The 22,416-nt window shown below is 35.1% G+C and overlaps 2 protein-coding genes across 2 annotated transcripts in view; one reads left to right on the top strand and one right to left on the bottom strand.

Annotated features, from left to right (window-relative positions):
* Positions 1-7,364, bottom strand: part of DCDC1 (doublecortin domain containing 1) — a 398,871-nt gene extending 391,507 nt beyond the window's left edge. The window contains exon 1 of the mRNA XM_057748255.1: positions 7,213-7,364. Within this exon, the coding sequence (XP_057604238.1) occupies positions 7,213-7,364 (152 nt within the window). The remainder of the gene's footprint in view (positions 1-7,212) is intronic.
* Positions 1-22,416, top strand: part of DNAJC24 (DnaJ heat shock protein family (Hsp40) member C24) — a 111,930-nt gene that overhangs the window by 15,847 nt on the left and 73,667 nt on the right. The gene's annotated exons all lie outside the window — the stretch shown is intronic.

The following is a 22,416-nucleotide window of genomic DNA, read 5'->3' as shown; positions in this document are numbered from 1 at the left end:
TTTTTTGGAATATTCAAATGCAATTACTTAAGATTAAATTTTTTCATCATTAAATACTGAGACTATTTAAAAGAATGTACCACAGTTTCTGATGGCAAATCCAACGAGGAACTCAAGAAAGTGCTTTGAGAAGTGGCATTATTATTAGAATAAATTACTACTTCCTAAAGTAGATATTTTAAAGGCGGAAGGTATTCATTTGGATGTAAATGTTCTGGTATGTTTCTTTATTTTTTTTTGACAAAAGAATAATTTTATTGATTCCATAAAGAATAAATAAGATCAACACCATGTGGTTTTGAGACTATGAATAATTTGAGAATCGATCACAAAACTTATGATGTTTCAACATTTAGAGGCATGAATGTTTTCATTATCTGGTATATTTCTTTTAAAAAGCATCAGCTACATCACTTCTGAGTTAGTTTATTGTCAGTTATTGGAAAAAAAGATTATTTCTTTTAGCAATTGAATAATTCTTTAGAAATTAGGTCATAAAAAAGAACAAAGAACAAATTTGGTTATGTATGTCTATATGTGTACAAACTGCAAATATTTAAGAATTTTATGTGTGTTTAGAGGAAGGTGAAGTAAAACACATCAAAATTTAACCTTAAAGTGGTATGAATAAAAACTATTGGTTAATTAAAAACTATAAAATTTTAGGTTATTGAATCTTTCTACGTATGATACAATCGATATGATAAATCACAGAATTACAAAGCTGGACGGTACATTAAGAGACTAACTAAGCTTTTATCCTTTCCTGAAACAGTACTATACCTCATCTATATATAGGCTTTCTATTATAATCAAAAAGATTATCAGGGACAGACCTTAAACACTTAGGAATTGACAACCCCCTTAATACCTCAGGCTAATATCTAATTATGTTTTACTCCCTGTGGTTTCCATCAAATCTAATTTACAATTTTAGTTTCACAAAGCAACAACTTAGTAAAGACATGAGGTCTAAAAGTATAAAATTATGCCCAGGGAGGAGTATAGAAAAAGCAGATAAATAGACCATGATAAGATTTAAAGGTATGATTCTCATTTTGACAAGAGCAATTTTTCTTCTCATTTCTTCTGTTTTAATAGTGTTAGTGAATCTTAGTGGCTTTTTATAACAACTAGAGGAAAACTCCTAATAAAGTCATACTCGCCACTCTCTTACTCAAGGACTTCTACCAACTGGTGCTGCTCATTGCCCCCCTGTAATATCCCTTAGCTGTAATTGTACCACATTGCCTTCCACAGTTCTTACAAGTATGCCTTTTTGCCACTGGTGTTCACCCAGCTGATCTCTACCCATTACCATACATCTTTCAATCAGTAAGTATTTAATAAATATTAATCTGAACTCAGTGCTTACATTTGCTAAAACTCCTTCCATAATACAATAGTTGTCTAGTGGAAGACAAATGTTATACACATCGTCATGCATAAAATATACAATTACTGACTATGATTAGTACTGTGAAGGAACAGCCTTGGTCATCATGAGGGTTATCATAAGCTCAGAGATTAGGGACACAGAGAAAATCTCAACAAAACTGTTCAAGCTGGCAAGATACATGCAAGGAGTTAACCCCACTAGATCCTAGTCACTCCTTATTTGAAATCACTCCCCCAGGTCCTGTGCAAGAACTGATGTACTATTTTGCATATTGGTATGTTTGCTTTCTGATTTATTATGTGATTCCAGATGATTTCATATTCTACTCTGCAATGGTAAGATCCTTGTTTTATCTCTTTTCACTGAGATACTCAACTAGCAATTGACATGCAGGAATTATTCTTTGAATAATTACAACATCTTGCAAAAGTGTGTCGTAAGAATGCCATTGATAAGAAACATACATAATTTAAGTAGCAAAATATAATAAAGCCAAATCTGAGAGTTATGTCATGTAATGTTGATTATTTATCTAAGAATCATTCCCCCATTTTTCCTTAGATTAAAAAGCCTAACTTCTGTTTGAATATTCACCCTCTTTATATGCCCATGGTAGGCATTCCTTGATCAACTCCAGTGGATATATACTCAATGGTCTAATGCCAGTGATGGTAATTCCATTACTCTTGCCTTGTGCAGGTTAAATAAGCAATTTTGGCCAATGAGAAATGAGGAGAAGTCTTCTGGAGAAAGGTTTTTTTGCGCTACTAAAAGAGATATAAATGATCAAATATCTGTCTTCTTTAGTTGGATATTGTTGAGTGAACATGTGATGAGCTTTGCAAGTAGGAGGAGTCAAACTGAAGGATCTAGCCAATATTCTGAGGATGGCAAAGGGAAAGATACAGAGAGCCAGGCTCTTTGATAACCCTGCTGAACAACTAAATTTAACCCCAGAACTGCCCTGCCTCTGAAGTTCCTGTTACATGAGTTAGTAGACTGTTACTTTCAAAGTCACTTTCAGTTGAGTTTCTTCTTGCTGTCTGCTAATAGTAGCGTAACTCATACAATTAGATTTCTAATCACATTTGCTTTACTTTTAATTTTATTCAAAATCTTTACTAGTTTTGAATTAATTTTATGATGGACTTAAATATAAACTAATTTATTTTTTAAAAATCTGACTTTTACTTAATCAGGTATGCTTCACCAGAAATTTCAGCATAAGCATAAAATGACATCGAGGCTTTTTCTCCTGTTTTTTGAAACACAAAGCATCCTTGGTGAGTTTAGATTTCTATGGCAGAAATCTGCATGTGGCTAATAATTCTATTCATAAGTAGGAAGTGTGGCTACTTTGACAGATCATGGCTCAATAACAACCATGCAGGTCTAAGTTATCACACAGTTTGGATGTGAATTCAATAGCAGGATGATGACAGTTGCTGAGGATTTGTGCTTGCTGTCGCTTCATACCAGTGTTGCCTGTCAAAATGTCTCTTTTCTTATACAGAAGCCATAGAATTTTTATGGATAGCAATTACTTACAATATACAATGAAGTACATCAAATCTAACAACCACTCTTTAGCCCCTCATTATTTGGTAGTCTCTTTGTTAAATGTAGTCAACCATTTTCATCTAAATTATTTATTTATACTGTATATTTGACAAGCATATATTTCTCGCTTTATATTCTTATGGCATTTAAACCTTCCTGAAGAGTTATGTTTTTTTTAATATTGTCATTTGTAAAACTTGTCTTTATCCTATTACCATTTTAATGGTAATTAAACTCTCTAATTGGAATAAATACAAATAAGGAAATGTAAACACAAAGGAAAATGACCCTAAGTACATTCAATAATAAATCACCAGCTTAAAATACTGGATGCAACAGATAAAAGAAATAACCTCACATACATTTGGTGCATGGAAATTTGTATAAAATCTGGAGTACACAAAGCACGAAGATTTCATTAATCATCATCCTGCCTTTCCCCCAATTTGATGAAACAAATAACCTCTAAAGATATAAATAACTTTCTACAATTGCTAGATAAAGTGTGATCTAAACATCATGGAAAGTGAATAATAGAAGTGGTAATAATAAATATGAACCATTTCCCCAAAATTTTATTTTGAACACCAGCAGAAAATATAATTCTAGTTTGACCTAGAAGTATTGGTAAAGATACCTTGATTGCAGAGCGATTTTCAATTATTTTATAAAACATAATAAATCCAATTTTTATTTGTAGCTCTATGACTGAAAAATAACTAATGTATTACATTCAAATTACACATATACCCTAAAGGAGACATTCAGTGTTTTTTAAATTGAACTTGCTCACTTTTGTAGAAGGAAATCTAAACAAGAAGTACAATTTATAAAATTTGTAAAGGACCCATCTGAGTGTAGGGTCAGCGCATAAATCATTCCACCAAAAGGGAAAGAAGAATACTACTTCTGCTTGTGCAAAAGTACACAGGGATAAAAATAGAGTACATCTTAAATCTAAAATTGGGGGAGGTTATATAAGGATTTTCCAGAGGAAATTTAAATTTTCAAAAAAAGAAACGATATAGTCTTTTAACATTTTTAAAGTAAATAATATATTAATGTTTGGATCTGTAGAGTTTTTTTTTTTAAGGCTTGAAGGAAAAATCTGAAGAAAAGTTATGAATTAGGAAAAGTGTAATCTGTGCGGCAATGGAGGTTGAAAACAGTGGAGGCGCTGTCTTGCTTCATTAACCACTGCTGCACTGTCCCCCTCACTTCTTTCTGCTGCTCCTCCCGTTGTGGGAACTGACAGCTCATCTTTGGAATGATGAGATTACTAAACTTAAACTGTCCCTAGAAAAGGAGATATAACCAAACGTTTGTATTTCAAAAAGAGTCTAAGACTCATTCCAATTCAGAAAAGCCAAGATAAATAAAATGACATAAAACAGTGAATGAATAGATTAGGCACTGTTAGTCTCCGTGAAAGAAAGCTTTGTCTGTGAAAAAGCAACCCTGATAATCTATAATAAGAAGCTGTTGGCAATTCACTTTTAAAACTGATTTAAGTCTTAACGTAAGGTACTAAAAATAATTTGTCCCCTTAGGGAACTAAAAGAGTTGGTATTACACACAGCTGCAAGCAGGATTTTAAAAAAAACTCAAAACACTATAATATTTTATTAAGAAAATCATGAGGGACTTCCCTGGTGGTCCAGTGGCTAGGACTCCATGCTCCCAATGCAGGGGGCCTGAGTTCGATCCCTGGTCAGGGAACTAGCTCCCACATGCTGCAACTAAAGATCCTACATGCCGCAATGAAGATCCTGTGTATTGTGGCTAAAACCCAGCACAGCCAAATAAATAAATAGATATTTTAAAAATTACATTCTTAGACGATCATCAGCTAAAAATTATTAAAAACGAAATATCTTATATGTGGGATAGAAAGAGATATTAATTGTTTAGAACATTCTGTTAATTTTTAATTTGGAAATCTTCCACCTCAGCATTCAGAGATACTTTTTATAAATACAGCAGAACTACTCCTAGAAACCTGTCATCAATAAATAATTGATTCTGCTTCATGCCTCAAAGGCTGTTACCCTGTTCCAGGTCACTTGGGAATACATCAGACCAGAGCTGGGTAGGAAAAGTTTCCCATTATGTTGTTTTCCTCGAAGTAGCCACAGGAATGAAGCTGGAATGAAGCTAGACTTTTCCAGTCATCTAACCTCCTAGTGGTAAGTCGTAAAATGGGACGATCAGACCTTCTTTGGCACAATATATTGAACTCACGCTTTGGTGATTAGTTTTCTTTTGTGGGGGAAGGCTCCTGGCTCAGAAGTTTTTACTCTATTACAAAGGTTAACACAGAGAGACAGAGGCAAAACATTGTAAGACACAGAAAAGAGAGAAAAGGATGATATAAATACAATAAAAAGTAAATTAATACCACAGATAATAACATGAGAATAAAGTGACATCACTGTATGGCTGCAAAGAATGGATTTAATATATGTAGGCAGATTTTGTAAAATGCACAATGTGTTAATTAGTGAAGAGAAGCACAATCTGTAATATAATTAGAGGAACAACAAGTTGACTATATTTTAATAATTATTTCTCATAAAAAGATCACAAAGATGGTGGAAGAAAGATGGCAAGGAAAAAAAGGATCAGACAAGAGAAGTTTTAACCTCAATCAGGGGGAAAATGTCTTTACTCATAGAGAAAATTGCCTCTCTCTGATAATCATATTAATACCAATGGATCTTAGATTACCATTAGCCTTTATGAACTTGACCCCTTTCAGGTTGAAACTCATCATTTTCTTTTTCATGAAAGTATAAGACCTCTGGGCATTGTCTTTAACTTTCTATTCAACTGCCAAGAAGAGGGTTACTTCATTTTCTAGGTACATCATAATCAAAGTTGATGGTAACAGACAATAGTGACAGAAAAGAAGTTAGGATCCAGACAAAGAAATAGAAGAAGCACACTGAAACATACTATAAAAACAGGTGGTAGGAAAAGTGTCACAGGAAAAAAAAGACTGAAGCGTTAAAAAAAGGGCAAATAAAAACCAGTTAGAGACTCAGAGTCAAAGAAGGAGCATGAGAAAAAAGCAGAAAGAAACTGAATAAATAAAATTACAGTTTCACAAAAGATATCACAAAAGATAGAATAAAAATTGAATATAGTACTATTTTGAAAAGGAAAATTGGTAAAAATAAATTCTAAAGGCAAAAAATATGCAAATATACATTATATTAGCATTGGCATTTGTGTGAAGGACTACTTAAAATTCACATTTAGAAATTTTTTCCCATTGTCTTGCTGGGAGGAACTATGTCTCTACAATATAGCCAGTGGGCAATGATTTTCTAAAACTTATCCAGCCATATAGTTAGCACACTATGTCAGTTGATTTCATATGTTGCTAATATGCACTCATAGTTCAGAGGAATAAGGCAAAACAAAGGTTAGCTAAAGTCTAGATTTCATGTTTACCTAAAGCATAGTGACATATGAAAAAACAAAGTGTTCTAAGACATAAATATGACCTAGCATTTCTACAAGGAGATTAACACAATCCCTAATACTTTCTTCAGTGCTTTCACAGTCTACATTTTTTTTTTTACTGTAAAAACTATGGCATCACATTTAGCCAGCCAATAGTTTTATCAATACCTGACAGACATTTTTTGTTTTTTCACTTTCTAGGAGAGGAAAAACACAAGAAAAATATCTGTCTCCTCTTCTTTGTATTTCTGAGAAGTGCAGTAGAGTACAATAATTAAGAGTTTTGGCTGTGGAGTTAGATCCATTTGGGTTCAAATTGTACTTTCTCTACTACCAGCTGTGTGATCTTAATTAACCTCTCATTTCCTCATATGTAAAATGGAGATGTTTAAAATACTGTCTGCCTTATACTCCTCCCACAGTGTTTGAGAACTAAATAAATATAATGCAGGTTAAGCACTTAGCATGGTGACTGGTATATAGCAAATATTATCTGCCTTGCCATTCCTGTTATTATCACTATTCTACCTGTCCAAGTCAGACTCCAGGAATAGTTTGTGTTTATTGCATCATCTATCTTTTTCTTTCCATAAAATTAAAGACAACAAAAACAACAACAAAAATGGAAGGGCTCTAATCCAGGCAACAACTTCGTAGCTCATCACATCTCCAAGTTGTTTTTTATATAATCTCTACTAAATATAGAGTATATACATAGACAACCTTCTTTAAGCACTTTTATGCCCTTCAGAATTCAGTTTAAGCTGCTGAAATAATATTCTTACCTTGGTACATCATTCAAAATATATTTGTCAACTGGGTGAATGGTATCCCCACTGAAGTTGTCTTCAGGGTTGTTTCGCTGTGATACCTCTACGGCTTTAGTCAAGGGTGATAAAGGAGACTGAGAAAGCGCTGCTCTGTGATATTCTGTCATTTTCAGCTCAAAATGAGGAAGAATGTTATTTAATTTAAAATGTAAAATCCTCCTGGGTTATTAATTGAGGCTGGGCATTAATCACAATTTACTTCTCATCATGCTCTAGACCATGTAGCCACTGCTAAATGTGAAATCTCATTAGAAATGAACAGAGGGATTTCCCTGGTGGTGCAGTGGTTAAGAATCCGCCTGCAGGGGACACAGGTTCGAAGCCTGGTCCTGGGAGATCCCACATGCCACGGAGCAACAAAGCCCAAGCACCACAACTACTGAGCCCACGTGCTGCAACTACTGAAGCCCACAAGCCTAGAGCCCATGCTCCTCAACAAGAGAGAAGCCACTGCAATGACAAGCCTGCACACCACAACAAAGAGTGGCCCCCACTTGCAGCAACTAGAGAAAGCCCATGTGCAGCAACAAAGACCCAACGCAGCCAAAAAAAAAGAAATGAACGGGGACTTCCCTGGTGGCTAAGTGGTTAAGAATCCGCCTGCCGATACAAGGACATGGGTTTGATCCCTGATCCAGGAAGATCCCACATGCCATGGAGCAACTATGCCCATGTGCCACAATTATTGAGCCTGTGCTCTAGAGCCTGTGAGCCGCAACTATCGAGCCCGTGTGCCGCAACTACTGAAGCCTGTGCACCTAGAGCCCATGCTCCGCAACAAGAGAAGCCACTGCAATAAGAAGCCTGCGCACCACAATGAAGGGTAGCCCCCACTTGCCACAACTAGGGAAAAGCCCGTGTGCAGCAACGAAGACCCAACATAGCCAATAAATAAATAAGTAAATTTATAAAAAAAGAAAGAAAGAAATGAACAGAGATGAGAGCTTAAAGGAAGACAAAAATATGAATCTAAGTCTTTGATAAGTATAATCCTACTTAAGAAAAAAATGATAACTTATTGCAAAGTATTTTAATTTTTGCTGTTTGCTAAAACATTGCTAATTATACAAACTTAACATGAAGAATATGTTATTGAAAAGTGCAGCACAATAATTTTTTTTTCCCCTTTCTCCTTCTTTGTTTGGAAGCTACCCTCCTCTTGATTCTGCTGGGAATTAGATGGCCATGCTTTCTTGGAAGTGAGTGTATCCAAGGCTAGACAATCAAAGTAACCTTCCCCAGACACAGGGATTGCTAAATCAGAGTTTAGATGGAGAAGGTGAAGTAGTGCTCTGTTCTCTAGGACTGCTAGCTTTAAGAACAATGTAAACTTCCACCACTGAGAATGAAGCAAAAACAGATGAAACAAAAAGTGAGAGATGGAGAAAGATTAAAAAGTGAGAGATTCTGGTTGACAACATGTGAATCCCTGAACCTCACTATTAAAAACAACCATATCTCTCAAGTTTCCTGGATATGTGAGCCAGCAGACTCCTTTTTGTTTGCTTGTTTAAGCTAGTTTGAGTTTGGATTCTCCTATTTGTAATCTAGAAATCTTGAGTAATGCACACAGACAACCTAAAATTTCTTAAGACCAAAACAATATGTTCAAAAGAAATGATGTCAATATATGTCACAGGGTCCTTTCCAGGGTGTAATCACCCCATTCATGTGCTGATACAAATAGCTACAAAGTCTCAGGTCTGACTATCCCATTATGGTAAGGAGGAGTCCCAAGGTAACATGACATATCACAGCTAAGGGAAGAATATTACTTGTAAGGTAATAAAAAATACCACTTTTGCCTTTTTTCTGATATGAAATAAATGCCTGCATTCATCCACAGGTTATTTCTTGAGCACCTACAATGTACTTGGCACTGTTCTAGGCATTCAGAATTTTTTGGTGAGCAAAGCAGAAAAAATCATGCCCTTGTGGAGCTTACATTCTAGAGGAGGCAGATGATAAATAACAAACATTAGAAATAAATACATTGTAAGATGTTAAATGATAAATGCTATGGAAAAAGACTGATTAGGAAAGATATTACATTGGCCAAAAAGTTCATTTGGGTCTTTACATAACATCTTACAGAAAAACATGAATGAACTTTTTGGCCAGCCCAACAGTCTGGGCAGATGGAGGTGGAGGAAACTGCAGTTTTAAATGGGTTTGTCAGCATACACTTCATTGAGGTGGTAATATCTGGACAAAGACTGGAAATAGGCAAGGAAATTAGCCATACAATACCTAGGAAAGCGTAAGAAGACTGTGAGGTGGCGTACACTTGACAGGTATGAGGAACAGCAGGGGTAGACGAATACATGAAAAAGAAGAAATGTAGTTGAGATGAGGTTAGAAAGGCAATGGGGGTGAGGGGGTGGAGATAACATAGGGCCTTGTAGGACACTTCCAGAACTCTTAGTGAATTAGAGAGTCCATGGAGTGTTTGGAACAGGGGAGTTATATGACTTTTAAAAAAAGGTAATTTTGGCTGCTTTGTTAAGAATCTATCAAATGCAACAAAATTTCAGTGTCCTAATTTGTCCATATATTACTACCTTCTCATATTTGTGTAAGTTCTTTGTGGTATAAACAGCTGTCTGCCAACATGCATTCTATCCATTCCTTCCTTCTTCTATAATACCAGAATCCCTGATTATTAACTGATACATGTGGCTGCCCAAAATAAAGACTATCTTCTAGTCTTCCTTACAATTTGGTAAGGCCATATAAACAAGCCTGGCCAATCAAATACTAGTGGAAATAATCTATGCAATGGAATAATCGATGTAATAATCTATGCAAGAAATAACTGTCTTTCTTTTCCCTCCTTTCTGCTACCTAGAATGAAAACATGAAGGCTGGCACTAGACTGGTCATCTTTATCTTTGCTATGATGCTAGGAATGAAAGCTGTGCCCCAGGGAAGATAGAAGCAGTTTGAATCTCTGACAAAGTGGAGTACCATACCAACTCTGGACTACCTACCTCCAGACTTTTATTAGAAATAAATTTCTGGCTTGTGCAAAACAATATTAATTTCAGTCTTTATTGTTTGCAGTTGAATCTAATCCTGAAACTCCTGATACTCCTTGAACTAAGCTGCTTTCAAAAACCTAAAATATATGATATTGGGTTAGACTTAAGAAATGGAAAGAACACTAGGATGGCTTGTAATCTAAGTTTAATTGAGAGTCCAGTAATTGGGGTCTTTGGGTCCTTTAGGCTCACCAAGCTTCCCCACTCACATAAGACAATTCCGTAAGATCAATCAATCACTCTCTCTCTATATATATATATATAAATATATATAATTGATATACTAGTAATGTATGCATAATTATATACTCGTCAATGTGTGTGCATTTATATATACACACACATACATCCTGTTGGTTTTGTTTCTATGGAGAAACCTGATACCCCTCTTTCAAAGACCATGTCAGCCTGCAAGGCTGAGCTAGAACTAGAGTCAGAAAGACTTTCCCAAAGCATGGACCAGTAGAGCCAGTCAGATGATAGAAGCAATGGGATCAGTAGTGTTGATGTGGGTCAGTAAGGAGCTATGGCAACCATAGTAACACCAACAGCACAAAGAGACAAACTGACCAACAGTTTCCTCATCTGGGAGAGGGAACCTGAAGGATTTTCTTTTTAAACTATGATTAACTTCTTAGATAATCTACAACACAGGAAGCTCAAAGAGTATGATTCTAGACTTGCCGCTAGTTAAGCTTATGAAAGAATAAAAGAACTATAACTTATACTCACAAGTATTGCAGAGGAATACATACCAATAACAAATAAGATCATGTCTTTCTCTGCCACTTTCTAGCTCTGTGACTTTGAGTCTTACTACCTTTCTGAGCTTCAGTTCTCTCATTTGCAAAACTACTTATCCACATGGTTATGAGGAGTAAATAAACAAAACAGTGAATGTGAAAGTGTTCAGCATAGTGCTTGCCACATGGTAGATATCCATTAAATGTTAGGTGAATCTGAATCACAGCATCGAAGTAAGAAACGGTATCTCTTTCTACATAGTTTAATAAGAGAAGGTACTTTTTTCTGTCCGGCACTCCTCTGGTCTTCCAACTGGAGACCAAGGGCTGTTGCCTTTCACACTCTCCCTCCCTCTTTAAGTCTCACAACAGGAGGGCTGAAGCTTCCACAACAACCATTGCCTGTTCAGTTCTTTTATAGATCAGGTTCTTCCTCCTTATAAGTTAAAAAATCCAGCTGTGTATAGCAAGGAAAATCATATGATTAGAGAGCAAATCACCTTGCAGAATGAAATCCCTTGAGTATCCTGATGTGTTTATTATACAGTCCAATTATTAAAAAATAAAAAAATTTGTGCTGAACTACTCAAAAATATCTCTCAAAATATAGCAATAGCTTTACTTTTTTTACTTAATGAATGATTACAATCCCGGTCTTCACCAAAAGAGGTAATCATTTTAGTGATGGTTATAGTTTTATTTTTTTCTTAATGTAAAACACTTTCTGGATGCTTTTAGGTAGAATGAGTTATGTAAGTGTGAAGTCATTACCATTATTAAGTGCAATATTTCTTCTGTAATGGTCCTATGAAAACAGTGTCACCCTCACTAAAAGTAGAATGTATTAACAGGTTAAGTAGAATGTGCAGACTACAATAGATTTTCAGATAACATTATGGCACATTACTAATTGAGAACTAATTGTTAATTAGAAATTAAAGAAATAAAAACGTGTTAACTTTAATTTGACTGACATTAAATACTATTGTATTTTATCAGAGTACAGAAAAAGGCACTGCCTTATGTTTTGCTAACACATGTAGAGTTTATTCACTGACACACTAAAAAACCACTATTTTTCTTTGCTTCCCATCCGTTAACAATTTTACACGAATATGAGTTCTGCTCTCATATTCCTAGATCTGCTATCACACTGGTTTTTTAAAAAAGCATTCAAATTCACAGTGGTTATGAGCCTGGACACTAGAGCCAGAGAGTTTGGGTTTAAATCTCTGCTGCCCACCTACTGGCTGTGACATTTTGGACAAGTCACATAACCTTTTTGTGCATCAGTTCCATCATCTATAAAATGGGGTTAAGAATAGTAGCCACGTCCTAAAGTTGACGTGCTTAGAACACAGTAGATATCAAGTGTCAGCTATTAAAGAGGAGGGGCTTGATGGTCTCCAAGTCAGAGCACCGGGTACCAATAACCAACAGTACATGGAGACTTTCCGAGGGGCATGCAAGTGTAAACACTAGTTTTAAACAAATCAATTTCCAGATCTTTGGCTTCCATATATATGCTTTCCTAAAATGCATCTGCCCAAGAAGCTGCTTGTCCCAACTATAATTTGTCCTTGGAAAGTCTCCATTCTGTTATTTTACAAAAGAAAGGCATTCCTTTTATGCCCATTCCAGGACCTCAAACCAAGAGACAATGCCACTATTCCTTTAATGAAGAAATTACGTGTTCCCCACTAATCTATATCATTAATATCTACATTTCCAATAATTCCTACTTTTTGTATTTAAGGAACATCAAAACGGCAATATGTTCATGCTGCTTTGACTAAGTGTATACTAAAAATAATTATAATAAAAATTAAATCCTGGGGAAATTTTCCAATACTTACAACCTTGTGGTCATAGGACATTTTAAAAATTTGTTGTTATTGTATCTTAGAGTAGCCAATAAAAGACTTTCAAGCATAGAAGATAAGAAAAGGAGTAGATAGATAAACAACCAGGATGTACTGTATAGCACAGTGAACTATATTCAATACCTTGTAATACAGCAGTCCCCAACATTTTTGGCATCAGGGACAGGTTTTCTGTAAGACAATTTTTCCACGAACGGGGTCGGGGGGACGGGGCGGGGGAATGGTTCAGGTAGTAATGCAAGCGATTGGGAGTGGCAGATGAAGCTTAGCTGCTTGTGCACCACTCACTTCCTGCTGTGCAGCCTGGTTCCTAACAGGCTGCTGACTGGTACTGGTCCATGGCCCAGGGTTGGGGACCCCTGTTGTAATAAACTATAATGGAAAAGAATTTTAAAAAGACTACAGGCACATACATATATACGTATAACTGAATCACTTTGCTGTACACTTGAATTTAACACAATATTGTAAATAAACTACACTTCAATTTAAAAAAAATAAATGGAGTGGAAATAAATTTAAGGAGAAAAAAGAAGGATGTAAAATTTTCAACTGTTGAAGAAGAGCTTGTTAATATTTTTAATGTTTTAAAATCCCTATAGCATTCAGGCCTGGGGCCAAAATATTCCATGAAAATGTGATATCTTGTCCTGCCTGAAAACAAAGAAGTTATCAAAGATAAGTGGGGCATGTCAAAAGGACATAAGGAACAAACTTGAAGGGAATTCCACTGGCCAAAGATGGGGCGCTCTGAGCATAAAAAAGTAAAGGATTGAAACATTGAACATATAAAAAAATCCATGAGTACCTAATACTAAAATAAAATTTTATAACTTCATTATTTCATAATTCGCCTTTGTTGCTTGCTAGGGCACTAACTTATTGCTCTGAAAAATAATAAATGTACTTTTCCTGCTTTCTTAAATGGGCTATAATTCAGGATATCCAAATAGATGATGAGAGAAAATTCTTCTTCATAGAAGAATCATAGCTAATACATATAGATGGGATAAAAGAATTAGCAAATCACCATAGCGCAAACCATAATGAAATAATGGATCCAGATAACGTTTGTCCAGATAATGTTTGTCATTATTAGATGAAAGGGTGATGGGAAATTTATAGCAGATGAATCTGACTGATATCACCTCTACCACTGATACATGTTAATATGTCACTAAAATAAGACAACCAGAAATTGTTGCTCCTTATGTGATTCCACAGGGATTATAAACATAGGACCATCTATCAAGCATTCTCACAATAAACACTGAATGTAATCAAATCTTTAGATCTAATTTCTAGTTTGTGAGAAATGTGGGAAGGTAGAGAAACATGTTAAATGACATAGCACAAAGAATAAAGAGGAGAAATGTTACAAATGAAAAGAGACTAAAGAATCATATCAACCTTGACTGTCATACAGAGTGAAGTGAATCAGAAGGAGAAAAACAAATATCGTACATTAACACATACATGTGGACTATAGAAAAATGGTACAAATCAACCAGTTTGCAAGGCAGAAACAGAGACACAGATGTAGAAAACAAACATGTGGACACCAAGTGGGGAAAGTGGGGAGGGTTGGGGGGGAATGAATTGGGAGACTGGAATACCAAATTGTACGCTCTAAATATATGCTGTTTATTGTTTGTTAACTGTATCTCAATAAAAGTTCTTAAAAAAAAAAGAATCATATCAACCTTGTTTAGATCCTGATGAACCAACCAACTTTAATAACAGACATTTTTGAGGGAACTAGTGATATTTGAACACAAATTGGGTATTATTGGTATTAAGGAAATTACGAGGGTGAGTGAAAAATTATTCTCATGCTGGCTGTAGAATTTATTTTAATTAACTTTAAGAAAAGATAAATATATCATTTTTCGACATAATCTCCTTGCTTTTCAATACACTTTGTCCATCTGTCAACAAGCTTTCGTGTTCCCTCATTAAAAAAAATGTTTTAAGCTGAGCTGTGAGTCACAAGTGCTCTGCTGTCTTCACTTCTTCATCAGAAGTGAATCTTCATCCTCGTAGGGCTGCTTTCAGGGGACCAAACAGGTGAAAGCCTGATGGAGTAAGATCAGGACTATAGGGAGGATGTTTTAATACATCAAAATGAAGTTTTTGCAGAGTGTTGATAGCGTGAGCAGAAGTGTGCCGATGTGCATTGTCGTGCAAGATCACAACGCCCTTGGATAGCAGTCCTCTGTGTTTAATCTGAAGTTTAGGCTTCAGCTCTTCAATAAGCATCTCACTGTAACAAGCACAGTTGATTGTTGAACCTTTTTCCTGATCATGTTCCAATACTGGCCCTTGAGAATCCCAGAAAACTGTAAGCAACAATTTTCCAGCTGATGGTTGACTTTTGAGCTTTTTCTTGTTCGGTGATTGAGGATGTTTCCATTCCATACTCTGCCATTTACTCTCAGCCTCATAGTGATGAATCCATGTCTTGTCACCAGTAATGACTGTTTTTAAGAAACTTTCACCTTCCTTAGAGTACCAGTCCAAATTTTGTTTGCAGATATCCAAACACTCTGTTTATGCTCTTCCATGAATTGTTTAGGTACCCATCTCGCACAAACTTTTCGAAACCTAAGTCTGTTGTGGATTATTTTGTTTTGAGGTGTTAAAGCATCCTCCCTATAGTCCTGATCTTGCTTCATCAGACTTTCACCTGTTGGGTCCCCTGAAAGCAGCCCTATGAGAACAAAAACTGACTTCTGATGAAGAAGTGAAGACAGTGATGTATCCATGGCTCACAGCTCAGCCTAAAGCATTTTTTAATGAGGGAACAGGAAAGCTTGTTGACAGATGGACAAAATGTATTGAAAAGCAAGGAGATTATGTTGAAAAATGATGTATTTATCTTTTCCGAAAGTTAGTTAAAATAAATTCTACAGCTAGAGTGCAGATAAATTTTGACTCACCCTTGTATTTTATTAGGTATGGCTAAAAGGCATTATTATAATAAATATTATCTGTTAGAGATACAAACCAAACTATTTTTAAATAAAATATTATTCAGATTTGCTTTAAAATACTCCAGGAAGAAAAGTGAAAAACAGTATAGATAAGAATGGCAGAAGTTGATGGTTGTTTATATTGGGTAAAGAGTACATGGGAGTTTGTTTTATTACCTTTCTTTTTGTGTTTGAAAATGTTCATAAGAAAATGTTTCTTAAAAAGCATATGGAATTTATATTTTATTAGATATGTTTAAAAGACTGATGTAATAGTTCTATTTTAAAATGTCAGCATTCATAGTATACCAGAAATTATCTTTTCCAGCTATTTAAGCTTAAAGTGAGAAATTTTAAATGTCAACTTAAAAATGTGCCTGGGAATATATAAGCAAAACTATCTGAAGGTCACTATTCTAGCCAATGAGCACCTCTGACCTCAGCTTTGAGTAGGACAGAGCTGACACAGACACCCTCCTACTCTTCTTCCCAGGTAAACTGGGATTTGCTCAGTTTTCCTGGACTTACTTAGGAAGGGCCCATTCCAGAGAGGAGAGACAGGTCCTCATCATTCCTTCACTGTGGACAGCCACTTAAGATTGCCATAGAATCACCACAATTTAACACTCCTTTCACAGATTGTTATCAGTCCCTCAACCAGATAGTGATGATCAGATGCATTTGCTTAAAATCTCAGATTGTGAGGGAGAATTACTGAAGTTCAAAGTGAAGAGTACTGCCAAGTAGAAAACTAACTTGATGTAGTGGTAGCTTCTGAACACTGATTACCAAGCAAGCTAACCCAGAGGGCTCACAGACCAAATTAAAATGCTTCATTCACACAATCTACTAAAAAAACTAAAAACTCACAGTGATAAGCAAGGGGAAAGAAAGCAATAAACTAAATTAACATACTTAAGATTGGGTGTGAGCAGTGGGATCATGCTATCCAAATCCTGCTCTTTCTGACATATCAGACTTCCTCATGATGGTGTCCTATGAGAACCTGAGTTAAGATGTAAGCCAGCGACCCAGACCGAAGGTACCAGGGATTAACGGGAGAGACACAGAGGCAGTTGTGCCTGGCCAAAGCTGTAGCTTGCCAATTAACTTGGTGAAGAGTTATAGGTTTTATTTTCATTTCTTGGGCACAGTTCTTTGGGCCAAAATGAGATCATATATTTTCGTTTTTTGGCCCTGAGGCATGTGGGGTCTTAGCTCCTCAACCAGGGATCAAACCTGTACCCCCTGCATTGGAAGGTGAAGTCCTAACCACTGGACTGCAAGGGAAGTCCCTGGCAATGACTTTTTAGATAAAACATCAAAGGCATGACCCTCTGTGAAAGACAAAAGAGAATGAGAATACAAGCCACAGACCAGGAGAAAATATTTGTGAAAGACATCTGATAAAGGGGTATTATCCAAAATTTACAAAGAACTTTTAAAACTCAGCAAGAAGAAAACAAACAACCTGATTTTAAAATGAGCTAAAGACCTTAACAGACACCTGACCAAAGAAGACATACGGGTGGCAAATAAGCATGTGAAAACATACTCCACATCATATATCAGCAGGCAAATGCAAATTAAAACAATACTGAGATACCCCTACACACCCTACACACCCATTAGAATGGCTGAAATCCAGAGTATTAACAACACCAAATGCTGGTGAGGATGTGGAGCAACAGGAACTCTCATTCATTGCTGGTGGGAATGCAAAATAGTACAACCACACTGGAAGGGAGTTTGGTGGTTTCTTACAAAAGTAAACACAGTCTTATCATATGACTCAGAAATCATGCTCCTTGATATTTATGTAAAAAATCTGAAAACTTATTCCACACAAATACCTGCACATGGATGTTTATAGCAGCTTTCTTCAAAACTGCCAAAACTTGGAAGCAACCAAGATGTCCTCCAATAGGTGAAGAGACAAACAAACGATGGCCTATCCAGATAATGAAATATTATTCAGCACTAAAACAATAAAATGAGCTATGATGTCATGAAAAGATATGGAGGGACCTTAAATGCTTATTACTAAGTGAAAGAAGCCAATCTGAAAAGTCTATATACTGTATGATTCCAACTATTGACATTCTGGAAAAGGCAAAACTGTGGAGACCTTAAAAAGATCAGTAATTGCCAGAGGTTTGGGTGGGGTGGTAGAAATGAATACATGGAACACAAGATTTCTATGAAAAATACTTTGTATAATACCATAATTGATGGATACATGCCATTATACACTTGTCCAAACCATAGAATTGAACACCATGAGTGAACCCTAATGTAAAACTAATGGACTCTTGGTGATGATGATATGTCAATGTAGGCTTATCAATTGTAACAAATGCACCACTCTGCTGGGGGATATTAATAATGGGGGAAGCTATGTATGTGTGGGGCTAGGAGTTATATGGGAAATCTCTGTACCTTCCTCTCAATTTTGCTATAATCTTAAACTGCTCTAAAAATATTAAGTCCTAATTTTTAGAAAAGGCTTCAGAAGGTCATTGTTCTGCAGTTGTCAGCACATAGAGCTAGTATGTATTTGATAGGAGAAAAGTCAGAGGTAACTTCTAAAGACCAGTCCCAAGCAATGCATATTTGTAAATCCTTATGCAGACTTCTTGGCCATATCCCTCCAAGTCAGAATGTATCTGTCTGTCAAGGACTACTGTAGCATTACAGTAGTGACATATCATGTTTCTTGCCCTCTGATTTGGCCTCACTGATTTAACCGCTATTAACCTCCCTCCAATGCTGAAACAATGTTTCCACACCACAGTAGAAGCCATCATATCCTGCAGTTGCACCCTCAGGTATATGAAGATATTATCAAGGTAGATAATGACCTTGGTTCAGGAGATCATGTAAGTTGCTGCTGCACTCAAGCTTATTAGAAAGGCTAATAACCTGCAAGGCTGCCCTTTCAAATATCTCATTTGGTAAAGGCCCATCTCCCAAAAAGCTTGTCTAGAAGGCTGACCATTCAATTCAATGAAGGAAGACACTTGATTTCTTCATGACATCCACCTTTTTAGTGCCCTATAAACATGTAAATTATATATTAATCACCTATTTTACTAATTATTATTTTTAGAATTAATTTTGTGACAATAGAAATATAGTTTATGATAGAAGTCTGTTCTTTCATAATGTAATAGTTGCATTCCAGTTGTATTTCATAATGCAAGTTATCAAAACTTGTTTCATGAAAATAATAGCAGAATTGAAAAAAAGTGGGAGGTTAAGGACTGGAGTTCCAAACTCTCAAATACGTTTCTTTTTCCTGTTAGAATTTCAATGATAAATGTTTCCGCTTGTTTGTTTTGTTCTAATAGCTGTAATTGTACAACTATATAAAGTAAATATACTAAGATAAACCCAGCCATTTAGCTTTTGCCTTCTTCTGTGCTATCAGAACTATGGTTAGCAAAGCAGTTCTTGTACACTTATCGCATTACTATCACCCATTGTTATGATAAATAAGACATAAACAAGGCATTGTTGTGGCCTTCCAAATGTTTTTCCTAAAGCCACTTTGCTAACTCCTGATCCCACCATCCATCCATTCAATCATCAGATATTTATTAAGCACCAACTATTTTCAGACTTAACAATGGATTCAATGTTGAATAGCCAATATTGTTCCTTCACTAGCTGAATTTTCATTATAATGAATGTGTCCAATTTTAATTAATTTCTCCTATTAAAAACAATTTGAATGATGACAACTGCAGTTATTACAGAAATCCCCATACTAAGATTAGAAAGAAAAGTATAAAAAATAAAATTTCTTACAATCTCCTACCCTTGAAGTTAGCCACCATTACAACTTTTGAATATTTGTTTTCTGACTTTCGTCAATGACTTTACAGAGATACATAGTCTTTTCTTTAAACAAAAGTGTGACTATATTAAAATCCAATTTACGCACAGCTGTGTTCACCTAATGAGAATATTCCTATGTTATTAAACATTTGTTGAGAACATGATTTTTTTTATTACTTGTTTAATATTCTACCTGGTTGTTCTAAATGTTTCCTATTGCAAATAAAGCTATGGTTTTTGTTCACATCTTTGACCATACCATTGAATAGTTCCTTAAGAAGCTGTGGAAGTTAAATTCCCAGATTAAAGTGTATGAACAATTTTCAAGCTGCTGATGTGTAATTACAAGGTGACTTGCTTTTTAGACATGTACCAATTTCTAAAACTACAGAAATAGTATATGAAAGCCCATCTAACAGCACTCATTACTGGAATAAAATATTATTTCTTAGCCTTACCAATTTAAGAATAATTTTCTAACTGGTAGTGAAAATTTAATTTAAAAATTACCATTATTTAAAGTTTTCATCATACCAATATTCAAGGAGGAATATCAGGGGATAATCAGTGAGATTTTATGGACCTGGAGGGTGTTATGCTTAGTGAAATAAGTTAGACAGAGAAAGACAAATACTGTATTTTAGCACTTACATGTAGAATCTAAAAAATAAAACAAATGAATATAACAAAATATAAAGAGACTCATAGATACAGGGAACAAGCTAATGGTTACCAATGGGGAGAGGGAAGGGGAATGGGGCAAGACAGGATAGGGGATAACTACTATGTATAAAATAAAAAGCTACAAGGAGGGACTTTCCTAGTGGTGCAGTGGTTAAGAGTCTGCCTGCCAGAACACCAGTTTGATCCCTGGTCCAGGAAGATCCCACAAGATGCGGAACAACTAAGCCCATGCACCACAACTACTGAGCCTGCACTCTAGTGCCCTCAAGCCACAACTACTGAAGTCCACATGCCTCAAGCCTGTGCTCTGCAACAAGAGAAGCCACCGCAATGAGAAGCCACCCCAGTGAAAAGCCTGCACACTGCAATGAAGAGTAGTCCCCACTCACTGCAACTAGAGAAAACCTGCGTGAACCAACAAAGACCCAACACAGCCAAAAATAAATAAATAAATAAATAAATAAATAAAAATAAAGTAAGTTTATTTATTTTTAAAAAGCTACAAGAATATATTATATAGCACAGGGAACACAACCAATATTTTCTAATAACTTTAAATGAAGTATAATCTATAAAAATTTTGAATCTCTATGTTGTACACCTGAAACTAATATAATATTGTAAATCATCTATACCTCAAATAAATACATAGAGACCATTATTTAAATTTTTTATGATATCAATACTCAAGGAGAAATATAAAGGGATAATTGGTAAGATTTTATGAACTACAAATTATTTTAATACTACCTAGAAAACCATTTAATTAAAAGAAGATATTCCTGAAATATAGGATATATCTTAAACTTCTAGATATTCGAAAGATAACTGAGTTCAAAATATCTAATTAGCCCAGTGCCCCCTTTCCCATATACTTATGAGAACATATCCAATTATCTTGAAAAAGGCAATTAAAATTACTATTAATAATCTTAATACTAGGACATGTTATAATTCATTTGATAATTACATTTCCCACAAAGATACTGTCAACATAAACTGTGAAACTGCAGATCCATCCTGTTTACAAGTATCAGAGACAATATGCTCACTATTCTGTTGTACTTAAATGTTGTATTGCAGTTTTTCTTAACAGGTAATACGTGACATGAAACATGTCTCATTTTATGCTTCATAATTTCCATTCTGATGTTTAACGTTAAGAAATTATGTATCACAGATGTCAGAAAACAATTTAAATAAAGTAAGAAAAATAATAGCAACCATGCCTTTCATTTCAAACACAAAATATAAATCTGTGATCAGAAATGCCAATTATTTACATTTTCTGATTTATGTAGCTAGCATTAAGTATTTTGTCTGTGTTCATGTTTTATATTTTCAGAAATTTGTTATGAATCAAAATATTGTCATAAAAAAAGAAAAAATCAAGAGATTACCTTTCAAGATTGACTCATAAGTTTTGAAAATTCATTATTTCTATTCTTTATTCTGATTTTTGTAACGAGGAAAAGAAAAAATGTAATTGCTTTGATTTTAAAAACATACTATAGGAAAAGGTACAACTTAAACTGGGCTGAAGTTTACATTATTTATTGCTATTTTTCTTCAAAAATATGCATTAGAATAAATATTTTTCTTAACACCAAAGTAAATACAATACATGGTTCTGGCATATTTATTTTTTTGAAAAGGTGCTCTGAACCTTAGACAACATAAATGCTAGGCAGGGTGGTGGTTGCCATAGTAACAAGTAAATAGGAGCATAAAAATACATGCAATTTTTCAAATGTATACACTTTTTTCATAAGTATGCATATTTTATAGGTTAAAAAAACCTCAACCGTTGCTTTAGCTCCCCATTTAGACAGAGAAACACCTAATTCTTCAGAAATAAAAGGTTATCACATACCAATGCAGCAGGCTCAAAAAAGTTTTTAAACACTATATGGGAAATCTTAAGGTTTTTAAGTCAATTTTCCAAAATGAAGAGAGGAAAAAAACTCCTTTTCTTCTATATTACTTTAATGGTCAG

The sequence above is a fragment of the Hippopotamus amphibius genome, chromosome 9 (genome assembly GCF_030028045.1).
Source record: "Hippopotamus amphibius kiboko isolate mHipAmp2 chromosome 9, mHipAmp2.hap2, whole genome shotgun sequence".
Classification (NCBI taxonomy): domain Eukaryota; kingdom Metazoa; phylum Chordata; class Mammalia; order Artiodactyla; family Hippopotamidae; genus Hippopotamus; species Hippopotamus amphibius.
This window is presented reverse-complemented; position numbering and strand designations above follow the sequence as displayed.